The sequence below is a fragment of the Schistosoma mansoni genome (genome assembly GCF_000237925.1).
Source record: "Schistosoma mansoni, WGS project CABG00000000 data, supercontig 0049, strain Puerto Rico, whole genome shotgun sequence".
NCBI classification, from domain to species: domain Eukaryota; kingdom Metazoa; phylum Platyhelminthes; class Trematoda; order Strigeidida; family Schistosomatidae; genus Schistosoma; species Schistosoma mansoni.
The window spans coordinates 856,528-882,344 of record NW_017386028.1 but is presented as its reverse complement, the minus strand read 5'-3'; the positions used below and the strand labels follow the sequence as shown (position 1 = coordinate 882,344).

Here is a 25,817-nt window from a genome sequence, read left to right as displayed (position 1 = left end):
GATGCGCACTGTTAAGGAGTCCCACAATAGGACGAAACGTCCGTCCAGTGCTTCTAGGTTTTCCATGGTGGTCTAACTTCAATGGACTTTTGATCTCAACTATATAAAAAATTACTAAAATCTCCACAAAACCCCCTTCTGATAATGATCATATGCTCACTAGTGACTGACTCTATGAGGTGTTTCCTGGAGTTCTAGTGAGAAGTAGTGATCAGTGGATTTCAACCGGATCTGTTGTGAGATTGTAACTCACTGAAGACAGTGGTGAATGGTTGATCAATTTCGTGGATTGGTTGAAGTTAGACATGAACAATGTTGGATGCCAGCCAGCTCAGTGGTGTAGAGGTAAAGCGTACGTGCGCGAAACCGATAGGTCCTGGGTTCGAATCTCGCGAGGTGGGATCGTGGATGCGCACTACTGAGGAGTCCCACAATAGGACGAAACGACCGTTCAGTACTTCTAGGTTTTCCATAGTTGTCTAGCTTCAATTGACTTATGATCTCAACTATATAAAAAAAAGAAGTGTTCATTTCATTTCTCTAGATTCACATTAGCTGATCGCAGTCAAGATAAAACTACTACTTAAAAATTAACATATATATACGACTAAAGTTTATTAGAACTAAACACGCTTCATCAAAGTGTACTATCTGAACTAGTATCAAAAGATCAGAGAGTTTAAAATTAGTTGATTACATAGTGAAATCGGTAGACATAGATTAATGACAATCAAGAACAATAAAATATAAGAAAGATTGGTTTAGTGAAGAGTTCTATTTTCGGTAAATTCATTTTCAAAGCTGTACAATCGTAAATATACATCCATGTTTTTAAAGATTATAAAAATTACGATAATAGCGATAATAAAATTCTGTTAAACATGGTTAAAGTGAGGTGAAATAAAAAAGATTTAAATCGTTATTTTTTATCAGGGAAACTAATAATAATAATCGTTTTATTGTCAAGGGCTCGAATATTCATCACAGAGATAAATAGAGAAAAGATGACTCAGTACGACAAAATGAAATGTTAAATTGAGATGAAATGTAATCTGGTGGATCATAGAAACAGAAGCATATCAGTTGGGTGGTAAATGGTTTGTAGAGAAGATAGAAGGGAAGCAAATGACGAACGTCGATAGAAAACAAAATTCATGGAGTTGAAACGTAACGGTTGCTCAATAATCAACTCTTTTTTAATGGTTCTAAGAAAAAATAATATCACTGTATCCTTCAGTATACGATAGATTACAACAGTTGGATTTTTTTTTAATGAACTGATTAATAAGTTCAACAGTTTTTGTTTAATCTAAAACTACAGGATTTTAGAAAAGAGGTTATCAATTTAAATCTACTGAATATAGATGATGGAAAGTAAAATATAACAGCTTGTATAAAAAAACTAAAACAGAGTGAATAACCAAAATAATCTGATAGAGAGTCAGTATATTATTAAGACTCATTACGACTGTAGCTCTGTAAAACGGTGTCTGAATCAACTGTGAGTCAAGTGGACTTATGTGAGAATTTAGGATTAAATCCACTACTCTGTCAAAGTCATAATAACTAACAGACTAAAATTCATGCATTGCCAAAGACCTGAACAGCATATATTTATCATTTTATATCCATGTGGATGTGAAAAGTGAAGTATTAATGCCATTCATAATATTACTAACTAAATATGTATCAGAGTGATTAAAAGAAATCCCGAAATCGGATTAGAAAAGATGACGCTCGTCTATTTATGCCTATTTATGTTTGATGTACATCCAAATACACTAATGCAGCCGAGGGCGCGGGGAGTCCTCTCTCCTGAAATGCTCTCGCATGACCACGGGTATACAGCCACTGATAGGGATTTCCTACTCGCTGCTTTCTCTCGGTGGGTGTTAATGTTGAATCCTTATGATGAAATGCGTTAGCGTCATAATTAATACCAGTGATAGTGCCACATGTTGTAGTGGTATCAAAATCCACGATATATATAAATTCTATACTAAACAACTGCCCAATCGTGTTTACTTCAATTTATAGCGAACGTCCGGCTGTTTAACCGGGTTGGTGCACATGGAGGATCGACTCAGTAGAGATAGAAATCCATATTTTCAAACCAGTGGTGCACATGGGCTTCAAGATCCTGAAGGAATAAATGGTGTATGAACTTATTGTTTGTCACTGATTACCGTGGAACTGTATCTCCTTACGTTGCTCCACTGTCTTGTGAATTAGACTTTCAGGTCAAAGGCTTGGGACATGGCTCCCTAAGAAAACTACCTAGTTTTATTTGGGTACATGAGTAGAAACACAGCATTCACACAAATCAATGTTAACTGCTACTGGTCTCATTGTTATTGTGTCGCGCATATGTATTTAGCGCCCCCTTGTCCCAATGTTCATGTGTTCAAATAAATAAGCAAATATGTCCGATGTTAAATATATGCGATAGAGAGTTATTCAGCCAAGAGACATCTTTTGATGATTCTATTATCTGTATAAACACATATGTATGTATGTACCTATAATATGCTTGTCATTCAAAATAGTGAAAAGAAAACAAATTAAGCAAACCTGTACAAACATCTTTAAAAAGTTAGGTGATACTGCCTTATCTGAACACAATCAGCTTTTCATTGTTCTTCTGGAAAATATAGAAACCTTCGCAAAATGACCATTGAGCTTAAAGAAAATAGCAGTACCAACAGGATATTCTTGGATTCCAGTGTTGATATTCAGCCAAAGATGCTAATTCAGTGTCTTTCGCTTCAAACATCAACACTATATCAACTTATCTACTGAGTCCAGTTAGCAACTCAATTGTTCAAGGGTTATACATTTTAACTGATTTTTTGTAATGTTTTAGAGCTAAAGTAACTGGGCTTGAATCTCAAAGTGAATATTAATACTGAATTGCAAGTACATCTAGCTGACGAGCCCCAAAGTGGGACGAAGTGTGCACCCTAGACTCCATACCTAGCAACATCCCATGTTCTCTCTCTATATATTTTATCATATCAATAGGCAAGTATTATGCTAGTATATATTAAGTGAGTTCTATTAACTTTTCATTTGTCTTTCCTTATTACTTATCTATTTTATTTAGCATTGGCTATTGGTAAAATTACTGCACATGATGCAGATATTGGTCGAAATGCTGAAATCACTTTTACACTAATTCAATGTATTGCTTATGGATTAAAAAGTTTCAATAATTCGGATAGTATAGTTCATGAATCTTATGAAAATTATTTAAGTAGTAAGAAAAACTTCTCACAATCCCTTGAAATTATGTATACGTAAGTTAATATAAAGATGAATGAATTAAATGTCCCGATAATTATTACTTTTTACATGAGTATCTATTGTATCTATTGTGTATGTGCCCTGTTTAGTATATGAAGTGATAATACCGCCAATAAGAGAGCAGTGAAGTTATTGATTGCCTAATGATACACAAAAACCCATCCCCGTTGCCAGTTGTTGTATCGATTGGGTGCGTGCCCAGTTTAATATATGAACGTGCTCATTCCCGCCAATCAGAGAGGAGTGATTTATCGATCGGAGCAATGATATACAAAAGCTGTATGAGTAGTCTTGAGTATTTATCAGTCCTGCTTTCTGTATAGCCCAACCAGTTAAGTCCAGAACACCAATAACAGCCTCTACAATATGAATCATTGTATTTCAAACATACTGAGTTTATATAACAATCAAACAGACCACATGGTACCATAAAATAGGAAACAACATTTGTACAATATTTAGCCAAATTTGGCTGTGAATAGGGAGAACAGTAATCAATAGACTGAGTATAACTCAAGAATGGTAATTCGTACAATAATAGTCTATAGATCAAAATAAAGCTTATAATAAGAAGACCACGAATATGAATAGTTTAGTTACTTGACAATTATACAATAGGAAATATACATATCATATTGCTCCATAAATAGTTCTCAAAGTTACCATTCATAATTCTCCACGGGATATAACACCTCCCCTTTTTTGAGAGATCCGGAGTTGATAACCGGATTTTAAATTTCCCGAATTTATGCTGATGTGTGACTGCTACTTCAAAGTTACCATTCATAATTCTCCACGGGATATAACAGTATCAACTAAAGTTTGACAAAAATAAAGTTCCAACAATGGGTGATGCATAAGATTCCATCCCTGAGCTACCCATAAGTACAATTATTATTATAAGATTTTGAAGATACTGTTCAGTTGGAAATCAGTTTCCTTATCGAACTACTTTCAAAAACAACATCCACGATCCAGAATTTCCATATCATATTCTTGCAAATATTTCACATTACTTACAATATCCGCTAGCACAATTTAAGAAGGCTCGAATTTATCCCTAATTCTGATAAACTCACCAACATAAACTCAGTTGGGTCAATACACCACCAGTTTAATGCTTATTCTATAGATATGAATACTTGTTAGTAGAAAACTGGTATCAGATTATCGAACATCAGGTCTCAGTGGAAATTTTAATTTTTTGTTTCTGAATATTTTCTGGTTACGTAAGTATTAGACGAGAATCTTATTCTTTTTAATTCAGAGGGATATTAGTCTTAACAGGATGAAGATACCAACGAATTTTATTATCGGTTTAATGGTTAGAAATGTATCTTAGAAAATCTTTTTTATTCTAGCCGGTTTATTACAATTACATAAACAAGTGTACTTACATCTTGAGCAATTAAATTCAGATAAGTGTGTAGATTTGACTAGGCATTCGCCCTAGACAACCACTATACTAGATCAAAAACTGTAGCTCTTCTAGAGCTACTTTCAGTCCCAAGCCCACACAAAGGAGGAGTGTTGGGAATGAACGCTAATAATTTCAATTCTGACGTGGGAGTTGAAAGAAGAATTATGACGCCTCATGATGAAAGCCGAGATTCTTCAGAAGTCACGAAACTGATGCCCCTTCGAACAACCAGAGCAACAATAATATAGTTACATGGGATGTCCGGACAATGTGGGAGACCGGGAAGATCAGTCAAATTGAAACGGAAACAAGGAGATAAAACTTGGTAGAAACCAGAATCCGCAAAACTCATTGAACCCAAGCTGGACAACAAGTCGGACAATCGAATGTATTTAGGCACAAAATTACAGAATATCTCAATAAATCTGACAAACATACAGCAAACAGTTAATTTGCAAACTATTAATCAATTGTCTCAATCTTGACCGTTTCTTCTGCAAATATCAGTCCATCGTCTCCGATTATTATTGTTCATGCAGTTTCATACCAACTGCGTTTCGTTCCCGTTCTTTCTTTATCGATGTACTACTGAAATACATCTGATGCCCGACCATCGTTATATAATACTTATGTGGATATAATTAATCCACACCACAACAGGAGAGATGCTGCTTTATTTCGGTCACGAAGAGGAACAGGCCTTACACACTCAGGGAGTTGCTCTGATGATTTACAAAGAAGCACGTAATGCACTTGTAGGATGGAAATCCCACAGAACCAGAATATTCAAAGTATCATTCAAAACCAACAAGGAAGGAATCACAATGAATGTTATCCAATGTTGTGCACCCGTCAATGATAGCAACGACGACATTAAAGATCAGTTCAATGAGAGGCTGCAACCAATCATATCGAAGCGTCCAAAGAAGGATCTCACCATCATAATGGGAGATCCGAAATCCAAAGTCGGAATGGACAACACCGGATATGAATATATCATGAGACGAAAAGGACTGGGAGAGAGAAATGAAAATGGTGAGAGATTTGCAAATATATGTGCATCCAACAAATTGGTTATAGGCGGCACAATATTTCCATACAAACGCATACACAAGGTTACGTAGGTCCCACTGGATCACATCACAGAGAACCACATAGATCACATTTGTATCAATAGAAAAATCCGAAAGACAATGGAAGATGTGAGAACCAGAAGAGGAGCTGACATAGATTCAGATCACCATCTATCTGATGATTGACAAGATGAAGCTGAAGCTGAAGAAACACTGGACAACTGGTTGAACAGCAATACAACGATTCAATACAGCCTTCCTACTACATATTAATAAACTCAATGAATTCAAGATAACTCACAACAACATGTTCCAAGTTCTACAGGATCTACTGAAAGAAGAAGAAACTACCATTGAGGACAACTGGAAAGGGATCAAAGAAGCATTAACTTCGACTTGTCAGGAGGTGGTGAACCGCAAGAAGCATCCTCATAAGAAATGGATCTCCATCGAAAATCTGGACAAGATTGAAGAAAGGAAGAACAAGAAGACAGCAATCACCAATAGTCGAACACGAGCAGAGAAAGTCAAGGCACCAGCTGAATATATAGAAGCTAGGCGGACAGTTCGCTTAGTCGTATTTTTTGAACTCGATGTTCTAATTGTGAAGCATTAGTTGTTATTCTAGGTAATATCATCAGTGGCTACTTATAATATGCCTATATAACAAGCACTGAATCAGCTTGTTCTAATGATCATGTATGCAAAATATTTTCTTTAGATGTTTCATTAGTTTCATTTACTTTTTTCTTTCTATCGAGTGTTCTGTATGGTCGAACTCTAACCACGTGATTAGTTGAGCTGCTCTATATATATTAGTAGATAGATTCTATGTCGATATTATCAGTGACTGACGACTGATCTAAAACCCATACTTCTCCACTAAACAATTAATTTCATGAAGCATAACACATGGACGAAAACCCATTTGAGCTATAAACCTTTTTCATTATTTAAATCCGATTATTCATTATGACTCGCTAATATTTGTATTCATCCGTTTTACCCTGGATAGCATGTGATTTATTTATCATTGTAGTAATAACCTCTATGACTTCTATTAAAAGTCAAGGTTTAGTACATAGATTTTCATCTTACTTTTAGGACGTACATCTACTGAGCACAGGTGATTACATACATGTTTACATCAAAGATATTGAGTTATTTCGATTAAAGTAGTATAATAACTCATCAATGATATATTATACTTAGTAACTAAATAAATAATATAAAATGCAATTTACTGTTAATCATAACAATAAAATTTCATATGAATATCTAATGAACCAATTAGTAGATTCATTCATGTGAAACAATTATAATAATCGATAAATATATAGTACAGTATCTAACCTATTGGAGTATTGCAAATAACCTTATGCTCAAGTTGTTTTTTTCGTTGTTGTTGTTGTGGTGGTGGTTGTGGTAGTTTAAATCACTCATTTAAATAGAGCTTACTTATAAAGGGTAGTAATAAATCAATTTATCATAGAATCATTGTTGCATTTATCATTTGGTGTATAAAACATTTGATTATACTTATTTGCCATATTGTGTAACTAGGATAGATAATAATCTAAATATTGACAATGAATTCTTATAATTATTTCAATGTTATATCTTGTATATTGAATGCTCAATATAGTACTGCTATCCAATTTACCATCATCATATTGTAGTGAACAAAACACTGGTTGGGGACAATCGAATGTATTTAAGCAAAAATTACAGACTATCTCACTAAATTCTGATAACCATACAATGAACAGTTAATTTGCAAAATAACAATCAATTGTCTCAATCTTCATTGTTCCTTCTGCAAATATCTGTTCATCTTCTTTAATTTCATTGTTCATGCATTTTCCTACCAATTGAGCTTCATTTAAGTTCTTTCCATCGCCATATACTACTTATATGGATATAAGTAGACCACACTACAATATGACTATATTTTTATTTAATTTTTAATTATAATCAGAGAGAGGTTTTGTGGATATTATAGTAATTTAATAGTTGAATTCATGAGTCAATAGACGTTAGAGCATTATGGAAAACCCGAAAGCACTGGACAGCCGTTTCGTGCTGGTGTGGGACTCCTCAGTAATGAGCATTCACGATCCTGCTTCGCGTGATTCGAATCCAGGACATTGGTCTTGCGCAAGAACGCTTAACCTCTAGACCACTGAGTCGGCTGGCATCCAACGGTGTTAATGTCTAACTTGAACGAACCCATGAAATTGCGTCATCGTTCATCATGAATTCAACTATTAATTTTTAATTGTCATAGATCTATATTGTACTAGTGTATAACTATTCTGAAATATTTATATCATGGTTAATATTTAATTGAAAATATATTACATTTTGCAGTGAGATGAAATGAGCCTCGACCTAGCATATAACTTAATTGTATGAATATGAAAAAAAGTACACATTTACATACTGAACATAAAATGACCGGTAAGAATAGTTGGATAATTGTGACTTGACCCACTAGCTTCTATCTAAATTTCAATTGTATTTTAAATTACGTTTATTTTTGTATTTTAATGAACAGAAATATGCTTTTACCCGGAATATATTCGGTTTTTATTACTGAATATCCATTTATTGATGTACATAGTAACAAAAAAACTTTTATGTACCTTTTAGTATTTGTGGAATATTGTGTATTACATTAAGTGATTGATACAAAATGGACACAAAAATACATTTCTCCTTTATTATAACAAAATGGCTTTGGAAATGGGATTAGAAACTACCTTAGGAAGTCCTATAGATTTTCATTGTAGGTGTTAAGAAGTAAATATCAATATTGATTAACAATTAACCATACTTAGTATTGTTTTTTTGGATCTTCCCATTGATGTTTTTAGGACTGTAACTGGTCAGTCTCTAATTGACATATGTGCATATTGTGCTTATTGCTTTTATATAGCCTTAATTCACAAGCATGGTAAGCAAAGATGGATAGTAGTTAGCAGTGGAATCCAGTTTACTTATATTTCGTCCTATTTGGGACTCGTCATCTGGATGTGCCTGCATCTGTGTTGATGTTGACTTTGGGACCCGAACCCAGTAACTTTCGCTTCAAACGTCATCGCGTTGTTTATTTGAATAAGCATCATTAATCGATTAAGAAATAATTAGGTAAATAAATAATAAAGTTCAGAAGGTAATTTAGATAAGTTGGATTATCGTGTTGTATTAACTATCTAGTGAATTATGTTTAGGTTATATACATGATACTTAGAATATACAGTAAAACAATGAATTGGATGCCGGCTCAGTGGTCTAGTGGTTAAGTGCTGATGCACTGTACTCATAGGTCCAGGGTGGGATAGTGACGCGCATTGCTGAAGAGTCCCACCAAAGGATGAAACGTCCATCCAGTGCTTCCAGGTCTTCTATGGTGGTCTAGCTTCAATTGATTCATGATTTCAACTGTATATAATTTCTAAAATCTCCACAAAACCCCCTTCTGCTAATTAATGGTATAGTACAAAGACTTGATATTAGTTCATATTTTCACTGACTATTGTATAAAGTCGTTCAGGTTAAGGTTAACTTGATAAAGATAACCTATAGTTTAAAATCGCTTAGTGACGTGGGTATGTTTACTATATACCCCATTACTAGATTCTGGATTCGATTATTCTTAAACTTGATTGTTCTCACTCTGATAATATGAACCTGAATGTCATTGGACTTAAGTGTATTTGTTACAATTCTTACGTTATTCAGGACTGATTAAAAAATATTAAAGATTCCCATTGTGAAAATTAGAACAACACATGTAAGCGAACAATTGTTTTCAATTAGATCGTCATCAGGCTTTACTCTTTATATACATGAATATTTATACGAAAATGTTAGACCAATCAAGGGTTATTGACTAACAAATACATAAATGTGTTGATATTAAATTAAATAGTTAATGTACAATAAATTTACAAAAAAAAATATTTTTCACTCAGTGGCCGAGTGGATTACGCGATGGCGTTTGAAGCGAAAGTTACTGGGTTCGAGTCCCAAAGTCAACATTAACACAGATGCAGGTACATCCAGATGACGAGTCCCAAATAGGACGAAATATAAGTAAACTGGATTCCACTGCTAACTACTATCCATCTTTGCTTACCATGCTTGTGAATTAAGGCTATATAAAAGCAATAAGCACAGTATGCACATATGTCAATTAGAGACTGACCAGTTACAGTCCTAAAAACATCAATGAGGAAGATTCAAACAAACAATACTAAATGAATTTAAATAATTAAATTGCATTATTTAATTTTTTTGGGAAAAATGATAAAATCTTCATCGAAATATATAGAAGATAGACAGTTTAATAGAGAATAAATTTATTGACCTTTATTATTATTTTTTTTATTATTTTCGAATAACTTAGTAAATTTTTTTTTAAAAAAAAAGAGAAAAAAGAAAAAAGAGAAAAACAGATTTCTATTTAAGATAATAATTAACACGTAAAGTTTTTTTTTGTTTTTTTCGAAAAATAAAAAAAAGAAGAAACGTTGGACTTATTTTATTAAATTAATAATTCTAAATATAAATTAATATGGATAAATGAGAAGTAAATAAACAATATCGTATTTATTCTTCATTTAGTAATTAGGTATTGATTGACAGTTTGTAATTTCGGTTAATATTGAATCCTTATGATAAAATGCATCAGTATCATAATTAATATCATTGATAATGTCACATGTTGTACTGATATCATTATGGAGAGAGGGGTAGGGATGTAGGGAGGTAGGGAGGGAGATAGATAATTCTCACTTAAACATTAAAATTTAAAAACACTAAGTTCACTGGAGGGATCTCTTTTCAGCGAATTTATTATCAAGCTGTACGATTGTATATATATATATGTATGAAAATTTTTTTCTTTTTGTTAAAGTACTAATTTCATCAGGAAAGGTAAACATGAATAACCAAGATGATATAATAGATAGATGATAATACTAGATTACATAATACGAGTAATAATAATAGATGTAGTGAATATAATAAGATGATTAAAATAGAAACAAATGTTTTCGTTATAGTAATTAAAGGTCATTAAAGGTCATAGAAGTGTAAAAAAATATAAGGTGATATGATGAGTATTTATGAACAAAATAATGAGAATATAAGACATAAGTAAAGGGGGGAATGCAGTAATAATAATAATATTAATTAAGACCACGGTAACGATAACGATAAAACGTACTTCTTTTGTACGCATAGTTCTGGTTTTAGCTCATGGATGGTGAGAGCTTCGGATATTTTTAAGAGTTGAATACAAATAAATCTAGGTATATTTGAACGAATTATATAAACAACCTTAAAATCAAACTGTGGATCCGTAGAATGATTACAGTCGATTAGATGTTCAAGTATAGAACTCCTAACTGCTTTCTTTTCACCCTTGTAGAACCAAACTGGGATATGTTCTCGTATCCGAGTTGAAAGCGAGCTCTGGCTACGGCCAATGTACTTTGCTCCACAAGAGCAGGTGAACTGGTAGATGTACATGGAGGGGACCAGACACGGAAGCTTTTATGGATATAGAAAATAAGTTCCTACTAGTGAAGGTTATTCGCAGTTTAGCCACATTGAATGTCCTTTGAATCGTGGTTGTTAGACGATTTTTTATTACGTCTGATGTTCGATCACCGTAAATTCCAGACATAAAGAAAGGTTTTTCTTTGGGACGGAACAACTAGGTTTCCTGTCGAAACTACATCTGTTCATATTCTTCTCTATGAAACGATCTGGGTAGCCATTTTTCATCAAGGTTTTTTTGAGGAATGCGAGTTCTTCGTTAATACATTCCGTATTGCATATCCGATGTATACGATAACATAAAGAATGAATGAAGTTTCTGTTTCTACTTAACGGAAACCAGCTATAGAAGTTGGTTAGTTGGCCATTTCACGTTTGTTTTAAAAAAAAAAGCATTACTTCTCATCAGACGTACATCGAGAAAAGGGAATTAGTAGCATGATATAATCAGAAGGGGTTGTGTGGAGATTTCAGGATTTTCATAGTTGAAATCATGAGTCAATTGAAGTTAGACCACTATGGAAAACCTGGATGGAGAATGCTTGTGGGCGGCCTATGGTCCTCCACGAGGGGTAACAGTCGTAAGTAAGTAAGAAAGTTACTTTACTCGGAATACTGATTACTGAGTGTTTGAAGAATCTTTATTTATTTATGTGGTTTATGGTATCGCTTTATTTTTGTTCATTGTCTTTTATATAGATTTTTTATTGCGAAAGATGGACAAATCTATTTAGGTAGATCAAAATTAGATCGTGAATTATATCCATTATATGAATTGACAGTTCGTGTTGAAGATCAAGGTACACCGAAATTGTCATCTACAACAATTGTTTTAATACATATATTAGATGTAAATGATAATACACCACAATTTATCTTTCCATCAATTGGTAACAATACTGTTTACGTGCCAAAAGAAACAAAGTAAGTTTATCCATATGATTATATATATATGTATTAACTAATAAAGTCCTTTCTAGCAAATTCTTCGTTAGGTAAGCAAAAGTTAGTTGACTGAGGTGCAGTAATATTACTAAATTGAAAAGTGTAACTATAGATAAGACCCTGGTTCCTTTCATTGTTAACATTGCTAAAAAGAACTCTACTGAACTTTTAGCGAATACGATGTATCCAACTACTTTGTTTTAATTACTACAAGCTATTAAATAAAAGAATCACTTATTTTTAAGTGAATAACATTAACATTTCTAATGAAAATCGAGTTTCAATCACATCAAGATTAAGAGAATCACCAATGATAACTCCTGATGATTACCTCATTACATCACACAATGAGTCACAAAAGTTCACTGTTGAGAAGTCTCAAGTTTATATAAAGTTAGAAATGATGACCACTGGATGCTAACTTCACTGTCTGACGATTAAACGCTCACCGCGAGACTTGAAGCTCCTGTATTCGTACCTCGGTAAGGTCGTGGATGCATGTTAACTAAAAGTCTTGGACTAGAACTAGAAAGGCTGTCAAATACCTCTTAGTTTTCAATAATTATCTAATATCAATTTTTAATGTAAACTATAAAAGTCAAGTGTATAGTTTGAAGTTAGACATTAGCACCACTGGATGCTGGCTCAGTGGTCTATCGGTTAAGTGCTCTGGCGCGAGACTGGTAGGTCCTGGGTTCAAATCTCGCGAATGCGGGATCGTGGATGCGCACTGTTGAGGAGTCTCATAATAAGACGAAATGACCATCCAGTGCTTCCAGGCTTTCCATGGTGGTCTAGCTCCAATTGACTCATGATTTCAACTTTGAAAATTCCAAAATCTCTTCATCGTAACAATGTGAAGTAAATATCTGTTGGTCCTCAATTCCTAGTCACTTTTCATAAAACAACAATCTCTGAATAAAAGTATTTTCAAACTGTATTATTTACCATAGATCATTCAACTAAATGTTATCTACAAATATCTAATAAGCATTTACATTTGAGTTGATCAAAAATCAGACAGAGACCAGATACCAGATACATATAAATCAATTGTAAACTGAATACAAGATAAATTTCTATACACAACTCTTAAAAAACTTTTATCTCTCTGAAATTTGAATATAATAACACTTACTTACTTATGCCTGTTAACCCTCGTGCAGGAGGAGCTTCAGCCGCACACCAGTTTTCTCCATCCAACCCTATCCTGAACAATCCTTTCCAGTTCTTTCCTAATTAACATTCGTTCTTTTCATATCTGCTTCTATTTAATAAAACAATAAAATAATATTAAATAAATCTATTTGAGATAAATTTAAATACGCTTCATTTAATAGTTCCCCCCAACCACGGCAGATAAGATAGACAAATATATAACTTTTTTCTTTATTAATTAGACTAATTCTCATTTACCTAGTTATGCATATATAAAGTACTGGTTACCGTAATTCCCCCAATCAAAGCCTCATATATCATATTTATTCATTCGTAATTCCGCTTTGTATATAAAAAAAAATAATAAATCTAATTAATTAATAATTATGACTGTCAAATGATATGGATACAATGAGACTAATATTTATCCTAAATTATAATCAGGATAAGTTCATTCATCATATAAAATTCATTTTTTATATTTTTAAAGGGAAATTGAAAAACAACAAAATCTATCTGTCATATTGAATAAAAAAAATTAAAAAATTAAAAAAAAAATTAGAAAAAGCTTTTTAATTAATGAATTACTGAAAGTTTCTTTGATATTAATAAACTTCTTTTACCTAATTGATGTTAACTAGTAATATGATCAAATGTCAAATGTATTAAAACAAAAAAAACAAAAAAAATATTCTGTTTCCAATTGTTTAGTCACTAGTTTCAAAATGTCCGCCATAACATTTTGGAGGTAATTTAAATTTCGTTAAACAATAAATGAGTATCATGAGTAATATAAATAATATAATGTCAAGTGTAAATTTTTAAAAAATTACCTAAAATAAAAAAAAAGAAAGAAAATTTTTTTAAAATTTTGTTTTGAAAGTAAACTCATTAATCATTTCCAAAAAATATCCAGTTAATTTATTTTAATATTTGGTTACTTTACTTACTTACTTATGCCTGTTACTCCTAATGGACCATAGGCCGCCGACCAGCATTCTCCAATCCACTCGGTCCTGAGCCTTCCTTTCTAGTTCTATCCAACTTTCGTTCATTATTCTCATATCTGTCTCCATTTCTTTTGTCTTCCTCTTCTCCTTTGACATTGAGAATTCCATGTTGGGGCTTGTCTTGTGACGCAGTTGAGTGACTTCCTCAATGTATGTCCTATCCACTTCCAGCACTTCTGCCTGGTTTATTGCTCCATTGGAATCTGGTTTGTTGTCTCCAACAGTAGCTTGTTGCTGATAGTGTCTGGCAAACGGATCCGAAGTATCTTGCGAAGACAACTGTTAATAAACACTTGTATCTTCTAGATGATGGCTTTCGTAGTTCTCCACATCTCCGACACATACAGTAGAACTGCTTCGACATTTGTATTGAAAATTCTGATCCTGGTGTTGGTTGACAATTGTTTTGAGTTCCAGATGTTCTTCAGTTGTAAATATGCTGCTCTTGCTTTGCCAATCCGCGCCTTCATATCTGCATCAGATCCACCGTGTTCATCAGTAATGCTGCACAGATATGTAAAGGTTTCCACATCCTCCAAAGCTTCTCCATCAAGTGTAATTCGATTGGTGCATGTTGTATTGTATCGGAGAGTCTTGCTTTTCCCTTTGTTTATATTGAGACCTACTGCTGCTGAGGCTGCTGCTACACTGGTCGTTTTCTCCTGAATTTGTCGTTGCATGTGTGATAGAAGAGTCAGATCATCTGCGAGGTCTAAATCGTCCACCTGCATCCTGCCTGTCCACTGTATCCCGTGTTTCCCTCTAGAAATCTTTGTGTAGTGATTTCAAAATTAGAAACGTATGCTTATTTCCACATATATGTATATATTGTAGTCAGATGAATAATCGCAAATTTTTAAGATATTTCTACAATGAACTGTATTCGTTCGTATTTCGAATTAAAGAGATAGGTAACATTTTGGAATTTTCAGTTAACATCTAATCTTTAATTTACATATTATGACATCGGCATGTGAGCTATTGTACATCAGTGGATAATCGTAAGTATATTGAAGATCTAACTCAGTAACATAGACGTTCCACTATAATTTATAACGACAGTAATCAGTGAAATTTTAACTAAGAACATTACTTTTTAGACTTGGGCAACATTTACATTTATTCAATCTTTATTAATGAAAGATTAATATCACACCGATCGTATATGATCAGTACCACTATTTTTGAATTCATATGATTATTATTATTATTAGCTTTATTCAATAGTATATTATTTGGTACAAAATCGAATTCTCAGCATAAAGTATTTCAACATGTTTACTTTTCTTATTTCTTCGTTGCTCCTGATGATAAACATTCAGTGATCGCCAGTTGGATGTCAGCAGTTCAGTCAATCGACATATGAATAATGTATATTCTTTTTGCTGCATGTTCCCAGCAAACACGACATCTCTGATTAGGCCTTTTGTAACCTTTACAGCGAAAGGTTGTACAGTTTTCAGAAACGCACCGGAATAGGTTATGTGCTTAATAGCCATAATGATGTATTAAAACAACCAATATTAGATAACTTGTTGAAATATATAGATGACGGGAAACAGGTAGCCCAGATGTTTAAGCAGGCCGCCCGTATCACCCAAAGTTCGTTAAATCTATTAAATAAAAAAACATAAAATATGATTTCTTATTCCTCATCTTGTGTATTGTCACTCCGAAAAAACAACTGTTGTTAAAGAAAGACATAATTGAACATTTGATCTAAGGAAAATTTTAAAAGACTTTTCAAGAAATTGAAATCTTCAATAAAGAGCTAAGATGGGACATCATACAACACTCTGACTTTTTATATTCATTCTAAAAATTCTTCAGTAGTCAAGAAAACCTACCAAATTCAGCTCTCCGTAAGTAATAACTTCGGTTTATTATATTAAGCTGACATTTTATTAACATATTAACACGAAAAAATAAAAGATATAAAAGTAACAAATCTATTAACTATGCGAGCATTTAGCAGTTGTCGCTCAGGACCGATCCATGGGTTTAAATCAAAACGTTCATGTCTTTTGGTGAACACTCAGTACCTGCCTAACGTTTAATTATATCCTAAGTGACGTCAATTAGTGACGAATACTATATATAAATATTACTAGTCATCCTAAAATTTCCCAAAAGCATTCTAGTATTATGATAACTGAAAACCTGGTTGAAAATGAATTCTAAAAGTTGTTTGTTCACTAAGCTGGATGGTTTGGTCGTGGAGCTTTCATCGTCCTTCAGAACGACCAGTTGCAGTCCTAAGCATCAATGGGAAGATCCAAACAAACAATATTAAGTGATTGAGTTTAGATAAAATTGAACCATATAGATCAGACATTAAGTCACAACAACAGTAACCCAACAAAACACTAATAGTGTTGCATATAAATAATGTTTATAAGGGCCGAAACATACTGACTAACTCTGAGTGTGCAAATTTCAGATAAAACTCATTTCACATACGTTTTCCATAAAACTGGCTATAAGCATAACTTCATCAAAAATGATCTAAGAAATCAACACTTCAGGACTCTCGGAAACCAGAAACCAGGTTGGCCTGTCATATACGAAAATTACCACAAGATTGACGAAATCATTTTAGACCAATATCGTTTGTGGGCCAGCATAGTCACATCATCCCAATCTATGTAAACCAAAAACCACAATAAGAATCGAAAGTAAATGCAGCATTACCTACAAAATATTTGGCATCAACAGTATGTTCAGAACTTTGGACTTCTTCCTTACTAACATGTGTAATAATGAAAACTATCAGTGATAAGACACGAAATGTTATCATTTATTTCAAAACACACTGACGATGAAGAAAAGAAATTTTAAAATGTCAAATTATGGATAGAGAAAGTTTCAAGCATTGCAGTAGGTTTCTAGTAGCATAATATTCAGGTTACTGTATGATCTATAAGCACACTGATATAGACTTGAATTATCACTCCATAAGGAAAAGGTCAATCAATTATATGGTGTGAGGTCAAACTAACAAAGCTTGCATGGATTAAGACAATATAACCTACAAAGGCAATCAGCCATAAGTAAGGTTATCATAACTACACAATTTAAAGATCATAGAACAATCACAAAGTTCACTTCCATTTGATGTAACCGCTACTAATATTATTCAAAAAGACAATTAGCTCTTCTCAGTTGAAAGGTCCAGTTTAGAGGATGAGATACTGTTAAAACCCTTGTCCTGAGCTACAACTCTTCTCTATTCTATATACATGTGGATATACAGATTACGGCCTGAATTCATTTAACTATGTGAAAAGGTTATAGCCACACACTGACGTAAAACTATTGATGTAGTCTAAATCATGAGTCAATTGAAGTTAGACCATCATGGAAAACCTGGAAGCACTGGACATCCGTTTCGTCCTATTGTGATTATTTTCATTCTTAGAAAAACAAAAAGAAACTTAAATAGTGTGAATTATTTTATTTCAAATTCAAGAACAGAATATTAAATTAAGCTCTCTATATACCATACAAAGAAATGAATCTTACGTAATATCGTCTATTCCATTGGGTTCGAATCTCGCGAGGCGAGGTCGCGGGTGCGCACTGCTGAGGAGTCCCACAATAGGACGAAATGGCCGTCCAGTGCTTCCAGGTTTTCCTTGGTGGTCTAGCTTCAATCGACTCATGCTTGTACTTGTGAAAATATTCCATTAGACTTATTATTAATGGAGACACATTAGGTAACATTAAATTAATGATAAGTATTTCGACAGCTTATAGATTTCAATATAATATTATAATGTATGTTTTGATTAATGACACTTAGAACAGATCTATAATGTTTTATAATAACAAGTTAATAGTTACTTAAGTAAATGTATTTTCATTTATACTTTTAAAAACTAATATAAACATTTATCACTAAATGTATCTCACTAACATTTATTCATATATAAATATAAGGTGCCAATTTGATGACAGGCTGGATAATAGCTTATTATTCAAAAGAAATAATTTCCTTTGGATCCATTTTTGTATTGATTGTTTGAATCTTCCAGCTGACATTTACAATTGCAATTGATAAGTCTCTTATTGGCATATGTATATTTCATAGTTGAAATCATGAGTCAATTGAGGCTAGACAACCATGGAAAACCTGGAAACACTGAACGGCCGTTTCGTCCTATTGTGTGACTCCTCAGCAATGCGCATCCGCGACCCCGCGCTCGCGAGATCCGAACCCAGGACATCCAACGGTATTAATGTCTCGCGAGGTGGGATCGTGGATACGCACTACTGAGTAGTCACACAATAGGACGAAACGGACGTCCAGTGCTTCCAGGTTTTCCGTGGTTGTCTAGCTTCAATTGACTATAAAAAATACTGTATTCTCCACAAAGCCCCTTCTGTGCATATGTACATCATGTACGGATCGACTCGATATTGACTTAAGTTACAAGCAATAAAATAAGAGAAAAATGATGGTTAACAGTGGAATCCATGACATGCGTTTCATCCTATTTAGGACTTGTCAGCTAGATGTACCTGCGTCACAGAAATGATGTCCACCCTGGGACTCAATTCAAAAGCCATTGCGTAATCCACTTATTTAGTAAAACCAGATAGCCACTAGACTGTGCAGTAGAGTGATTAGTTGAGGTCGTAACGCCAATGGGAACATTCAAATAATCAACACAATGATGAGTTCAATTTCACCCCATTGCACAAGCTAGTGGCTATCTGGACCTAGAAGCTAAGTGGATTACACGATGGCGATTGAAGCGGACCGTACTGGGATGCAGGCACATTCAGCCCACCAGTCCTATATGGGACGGAACGCGCGTCTTGGATGCCACTGCTAGCCACGTTCCATTTCTGTTTATAAACCTTTGGATAATTTGATAATGGGTTAGCAAAATCTGGTAGATATATGATAGAATGTGACAAGTAGTTGACATTCTTTTAAAAGAATATGAGAAACTTGGGGGAAAGTTTCTATCAAATGGCAACAACATCTGAGGAGGTACTTTAAACCAGAAAGATGCAAATAAATGTTACTTCTTTTTATTTGAACTTCTGAACACCTCGTGACAGGAAGCATACTTAAACTCAGGACCTTTATGTCACGTAGATAATACATTTTTTTAGAGAACTGAGTTTGAATCGATTGATCGATAATACCAACTTAAGTTATTTCAGTAATATAGCGAAACAAACATTGGACACCATCTTGACAATTATATCTCTCTCAGTATGAATGAACTCCATCAGTCATGGCTTCTTATTAAAACATAATCTTGTACGCGAATCAACAGCAAATGGTGAACAATTGCAACATCCATTCAGTATTTTAATTTGGCAACACATATACCGATAATATTTGTTCGTCACTAAAAATCTATTGAAATCGAATTAATCTCCATCAACTTGATCAAACAGGTAAACTAATAGTTGTACTCGAAAAAAGCCTTTATTTACAGTCAAGTTATAAATTGTAAGTCTAACCGATTTACATGAAACTTATGCGTCTCTTTATTCATAAGCTATCAGATATAGCTTCTTTCTTATTTCGAAAAAGGTGGTCGTCAACTTACATCAGTTTTCATAACTTTATAGTAAAAACGTCTTTTAAGAAACAAACAAACAAAATATAGATTTTATAGTTGAGTTCATGAGTCTTTTGAAGCCAAAGCAACATAGTATGGGACTACTCAACATTGCGTATCCACGATCACGTATTATATTGTCTACTGGAATGATAGATGTGATATAACGTCAGCAACCAAGAATCCCTGATGTTCAACATATCCTAATACTGTATAGAATAATGTATTCTTCTGTCTAAATAATATATCACTTTACATTAGCCAACCTTAAAAATAGAAATAGCTGAATACCTTTACTATCACTTATAATAAAACATTAAACATCAAAATACCAATTATATTCGATATATTCATATTATAAATTATATCAGTAGTCTTTGAAGTAATTTTCATATCGCATCATTTTGATTTCTAACATTTCAATATAGAAATATGACCTTATTAAATCATTGATAGACACTTAATAAACATTAATCCCCCCCTTTCTAAACAAACAGGTAACCTTTTCACACTTAACTTTTTTTTGTTGTTTTTTTTTTACATTATACCACGCTTTTCCCCTCTTTCTTGCCTTCTCCCCCTTCACTAAAAACAAACAGAAAAAATAATACACATAAATATGTATAAATTATATTGTGTTACACATGGAATGACCCATACATGCATAAATTCCTATTTACAATATATATAAATGGGAATAATGGGTCAATAAAACTGTTTCATACATGTTCATTAATATAGAAGTTTTTCATTAAAATGTCAGGGTTTGCCAAATATCACTTTATTATTATTACTATTACCATTATTATTATTATTATTATTATTATTATTATTATTGTGACGGTGTAACTTATGTACAATGTGTAAAAGAAAATATATACCAAACTATATATGTACATCGGTATCTAAGAGAAAAGAAAAAAAACATTAATGAGGTTAACAACTGTATGGTAAAATAAGGTTAAATACAATTATGAATAATCTCCATGATATTGTTTATATATAAATTGAAAATACAAATTGAACCCAAATTGGTACATTCATTTAATAAATAGTTTATTTTATACTTAAAGTAGACTTTTTTTAAAAAAAAGGAAACAAATAATCATATATGTCTCGCCTAGCGAGCGCTTAACCACTAGATCACTGAGCTGGCATCCAACGGTGTTAATGTCTAACTTCAACCAATCCACGAAATTCCATGGTGGTCTAGCTTCAATTGACTAATGAACTCAACTATATAAAATTACTAAAATCTCCACAAAACCCCCTTCTAATAATAACCATATGCTCACTGATGACTGGCTCCATGAGGTATTTCTTGGAGTTCTAGTGAGAAGCAGTGACCACTGAAGTTCAACCAGGTCTGTTGGGAGATATCAACTCACTGAAGACAACGTTGAATGGTTGCTCCACTTCGTTGATTGGTTGAAGTTAGACATTAACACCGTTGGATGCCAGCTCAGTGGTCTAGAGTTAAAGTACTCGGGTGCGAGACTGACAGGTCCTGGGTTTGAATTTCACGAGGCGGGGTCGTGGATGCGCATTGCTGAGGAGTTTCAAAATAGGACGAAACGTCTGTCCAGTACTCCTAGGTTCTTCATGGTTGTCTAGTTTCAATTAACTCATGATTCCAATTATATAAAATTAGTAAAATCCCCATAAACCCCCCCCTTCAAATAATCATATATTCCTTTTTTCTGGAAAATCATTCGTGGTGAAACAAAAAAGTCATTTATCGTGAATGTCTTATGGAAAAAAGAAATGAAGCATCAATTTTTTTATATTTTCAATTATCAACCAATGATAATTTAGTTTAATGATTAGTTATTTTGCAAGTGAGAACAAACATTCAATTCTATCACTGAATGTAGATTTTGTCGTATAATATAAATCTTTCTAACACTTTATTATGGTATATTGGCTAAAAAAATTACTGTATTTATCGTATGACTTTAATACAATGTGTCCGATTAAATACTAATAATATCCTTACTGATTGGATGATATTCAATAAAAATTCGTCTATATTTCGAAATGTTTCATGAAATTCTATGTCTCACTAACGCCTGTTACCCCTCGACCAGGAGCTATCCATCCTTTTCATGTCTACTTCCAATTTCTGACGTAGTGTAATCTTCGGCCTTCATCTTTTGCTTTTCACTTCACGATTCCAAGTTAGTGCTTGTTTCGTGATGCAGTTTGGTGATTACCATAATATATGTTCTATCCACTTTCAATGCCTTTTCCTAATTTCTTTCTCATCTGGAATATCGTCTGTCCTCTCCCACAGAAGGCTGTTGCTGATGTTATCCGGCCAACGGATATTGAATATCTTGCGTAGACAGCTATTTATAAATATTTTGACATTTATGATGACGGTCATAGTAGTTCTCCATGTTTCAGCTCCGTACCATATAATTGTATTGATGTTCACATTGAAGATTCTCACTTTCAAATTAGTTGACAATTGTTTTGAGTTCCATATGTTTTCAGCTGTAGAAATGAGGCCCTTTCTTTGTCAATCCTCACCTTTACATCTGCAACGAATCCTGCTTGTTCATCGGTGATGATCCGCAAGATTCCACATCTTCCAGAATTTCGCCATCGAGTGGGATTGGCTTGACTTGGGTTGTTCTCAGTGTTTTATTTAAGAATCTTGCTTCTTTCTTTGTGTATGTTGAGGCCTATTGATGCAGAGGCTGCCGCTACATTTGCTGTCTTCGCCTGTATTTGTCCGTGTGTACGAGATGGAAGGGCTAGGTGATCTGCGAAGTTCAAATCGTCTAATTGATTCTGAAATGTCCATTGTATTATGTTCTTCCCCTCAGATGTCGAGGTCTTCATATTTCAGTTGAGCACCAGAAGAAAGAGAAAGGGAGAGAGTAACCAACCTTGTCCGACTCCGGTCCTTACTGGAAATGCATCTGTCAGCTGTCCTCCATGCACCACTTTGCACTGTGGTCAGTCAAATGAATTTCAGATGATGTTGACAATCTTCTCAGCTAATGTCTGAGTTCAGTGCTTCAGCTGTCGTAATGTCAGGTCGTTCTGCTTTTCCATTATTGATAGTCATGCTGATTTCTTCCGTCGTTGGTGGAGTGACATCTACAGGTAGGACTGTGTATGTTGCTTCGATGTCCGGTGAGTTGAATGGAACTGGTCTGTTCAGCAGTTCCTCGAAATATTCTGTTCATCTGTTCTCGAACCTCCGTGATTGTCTTTCCTTCTTTGCGTTTGACTAGTCTCTCCAGTTTACCTTATCTCCCTTCTAGTTTCTTCGTTGTATCATATAGTTGTCTCATATTTCCTTCTCTTACAGCTTTTTCTACCATCGTCGCTAGTTCTCTCATGTATTTCTGCTTGTCGGCTTTAGTGCCCCACCTTACTTGCTCGTTGCTTTTCTGTATTCAGTTTTTGCCTTGGATTTCTCTGTTCGTGTTCGACTGTTGTTAATTGCTGTGTGGTTGTTCTTCCTTTCTTCAGTCTTGTCCAAGGTTTCCATAGAGATGCATTCCTTATGATGATGCTTCTTGCGACCTAGAACCCCCTGACACATTGAAGTTCATGCTCCTTTGATCGCTTTCCAGTTGTCCTCCATTGAAGATTCCTCTTCTTTCAGTAGACCCTGTAGAGCTTGGAACCTGTTGTTGACAGTTATCTTGGATTCTTTCAGTTTGTTAGTATTTCGTAAGAAGACTGTATTAAAACTTTGTTATGCTGTTTCACCAGTTGTCTAGTTTTTCTTTAGCTTCATTTCATCTTGTCAGCCACTAGTTGGTGGTGGTGTGAAGCTATATCAGCTCCTCTCCTGGTTTCTCATTTATTCCATTGTTCTTTCATATTTCCTATTGTTTCAAATATGATCTAGCTGGTTCTCTGTGGTGTGATCTGGTGAGATCTATGTCAATTTGTGTATGCGTTTGTGAGGAAATATTATGATGTCGATAACCAATTTGTTGAATGCACATATATTTGCAAATATCTAACCATTCTCGATCCTTTCTCTTAGTTATTCCATGTCGTTCCATGATATCTTCATATCCTGTGTTGTCCATCAATATAATTCGCTATGATTGATTGCAGCCTCTATTAGAACTGATCTTTATTATCGTCATTGCTATCATTGGTAGGTGTGTAACATTGGATAACATTCATTGTGATCCCCACTTCTTTGTTTTGAATGATGTTTTGATCATTCTGGATCTGTGAGATTCGCATCCTACATGTTCATTTTATGCTGCTTTGGACATCATTAGAGCAACTTTCTGAGTGTGTGGAGCATTGTCCTCTTCGTGACTGGAGTACAGCAGCATATCTCCCGTATGTAGCGTTTGTTGTCTAGTTTGAGTCCAATGTGTTTCACTGCATCTGAGCACCTCTAAGTTCTTTTGCTATTTGAATAGTCTTCCCGGTCTGTCACATTGTCCGGTCTTTTCATGTATTTATATTAATTTTTGCTCTGGTTGTCAGAAGGGTCATCGGTCTCGTGACTTCCGAGGAATCACGGCTTTCATTCTGAGGGGTCATAATTCTTCCTTGAACTCGGAGGGCAGAGTTTAAATGGATTAGATTGTTTGTTCTGGTTGGCGGTTTTTTAGCAAGATTTTTTTCTACGGGATGGGATTGCCGACTCCATGCCCAACTATTGTGTGGGGGCTTTGGATCGACAGTATCTCTAGAAGAGCTACATTTGGAGTTGGAATTCCACGACAGGAATTTTTATTCGCACTAAAAGTTTAAAGAGGATGAACAAAACATCTAATACCGTGTGATAATATATGTATCTATTGATCTTTACACTGACTGTGTATTCAAACTTTGTAATGTAGGACTAATTAATGAATCTTTTCTAAAATTATCAGAATGGGGTTTTTGGAGATTGTAGTTATTTTAATAGTTGAACTCATTTGTCGATATAAGCCAGACTACCATTGAAAACCTGGAAATACTGGACGGTAGTCTCGTCCTAGTGTAGGACTCCTCAACGTTGCACATCCCCTACCACGCACATAGGATTCAAACCTAGGACCTTGGGTTTCGAGCATGAATGCTTTAAGTACAGACCACTGGGCAGGCATTCAACGTCGATCTATGATCTTGCACAACCCTTTCCTCATTGTCTGATGTGGATAACTATATCCACTCAACATGGATTAGACTCCGCTAGTTATGGCTTCTCACTAAAACTTTAGAAAATCCAGCATTCGGGATCGTATGTGTGTACTACTGAGGAGTCCCAGACTACGAAGATCTAACCGTTCAGTACTTTCGGGCTTTCAGTGGTGGTCTATCTTAGATCGAATCATGAATTCAACTATTAAAGCTTCTAAAATTGTTAATTGAAACTTTATTATTATTCAAAATAGATTATATTCGTACTAATTTATTGAACAGGTTACAACCATTTACGATTGAATAAAATCTGATATGTTTAGATACTTATGTGAACTTGATTACAAATTTAGGTTCAATATCGTTTTACCATTCTATATGAACTGCATAGATGTAAAATAATAAATAATCTTCTTTAATTACTTAAAACTGTAGTTCCATAGATACTTAACTCTTATGTTACTACAGTTTTTCTTAACTATACCATTTACTATACCATAAAAGAAAGAATATACAAGATAATTACAAGTTGGTTTCCTTGTAAAAAACAAACAAACAAACAAACAAATTAATGACTATTAAAAATTAATCTAATTATTTTTCAAGTCCTGTTCTGTTCTGTTCTCTCCCCCCCCCTCTCCCC

The 25,817-nt window shown here is 34.0% G+C and overlaps 1 protein-coding gene across 1 annotated transcript in view; it reads left to right on the top strand.

Moving 5' to 3' along the window:
- Positions 1 to 25,817, top strand: part of Smp_161520 (cadherin-related) — a gene marked incomplete at both ends in the record, with an annotated part of 47,318 nt that overhangs the window by 18,889 nt on the left and 2,612 nt on the right. Inside the window, 2 exons of the mRNA XM_018790606.1 lie at positions 3,104 to 3,296; positions 12,064 to 12,288. Coding sequence (XP_018646121.1) covers positions 3,104 to 3,296; positions 12,064 to 12,288 — 418 coding nt within the window. The remainder of the gene's footprint in view (positions 1 to 3,103; positions 3,297 to 12,063; positions 12,289 to 25,817) is intronic.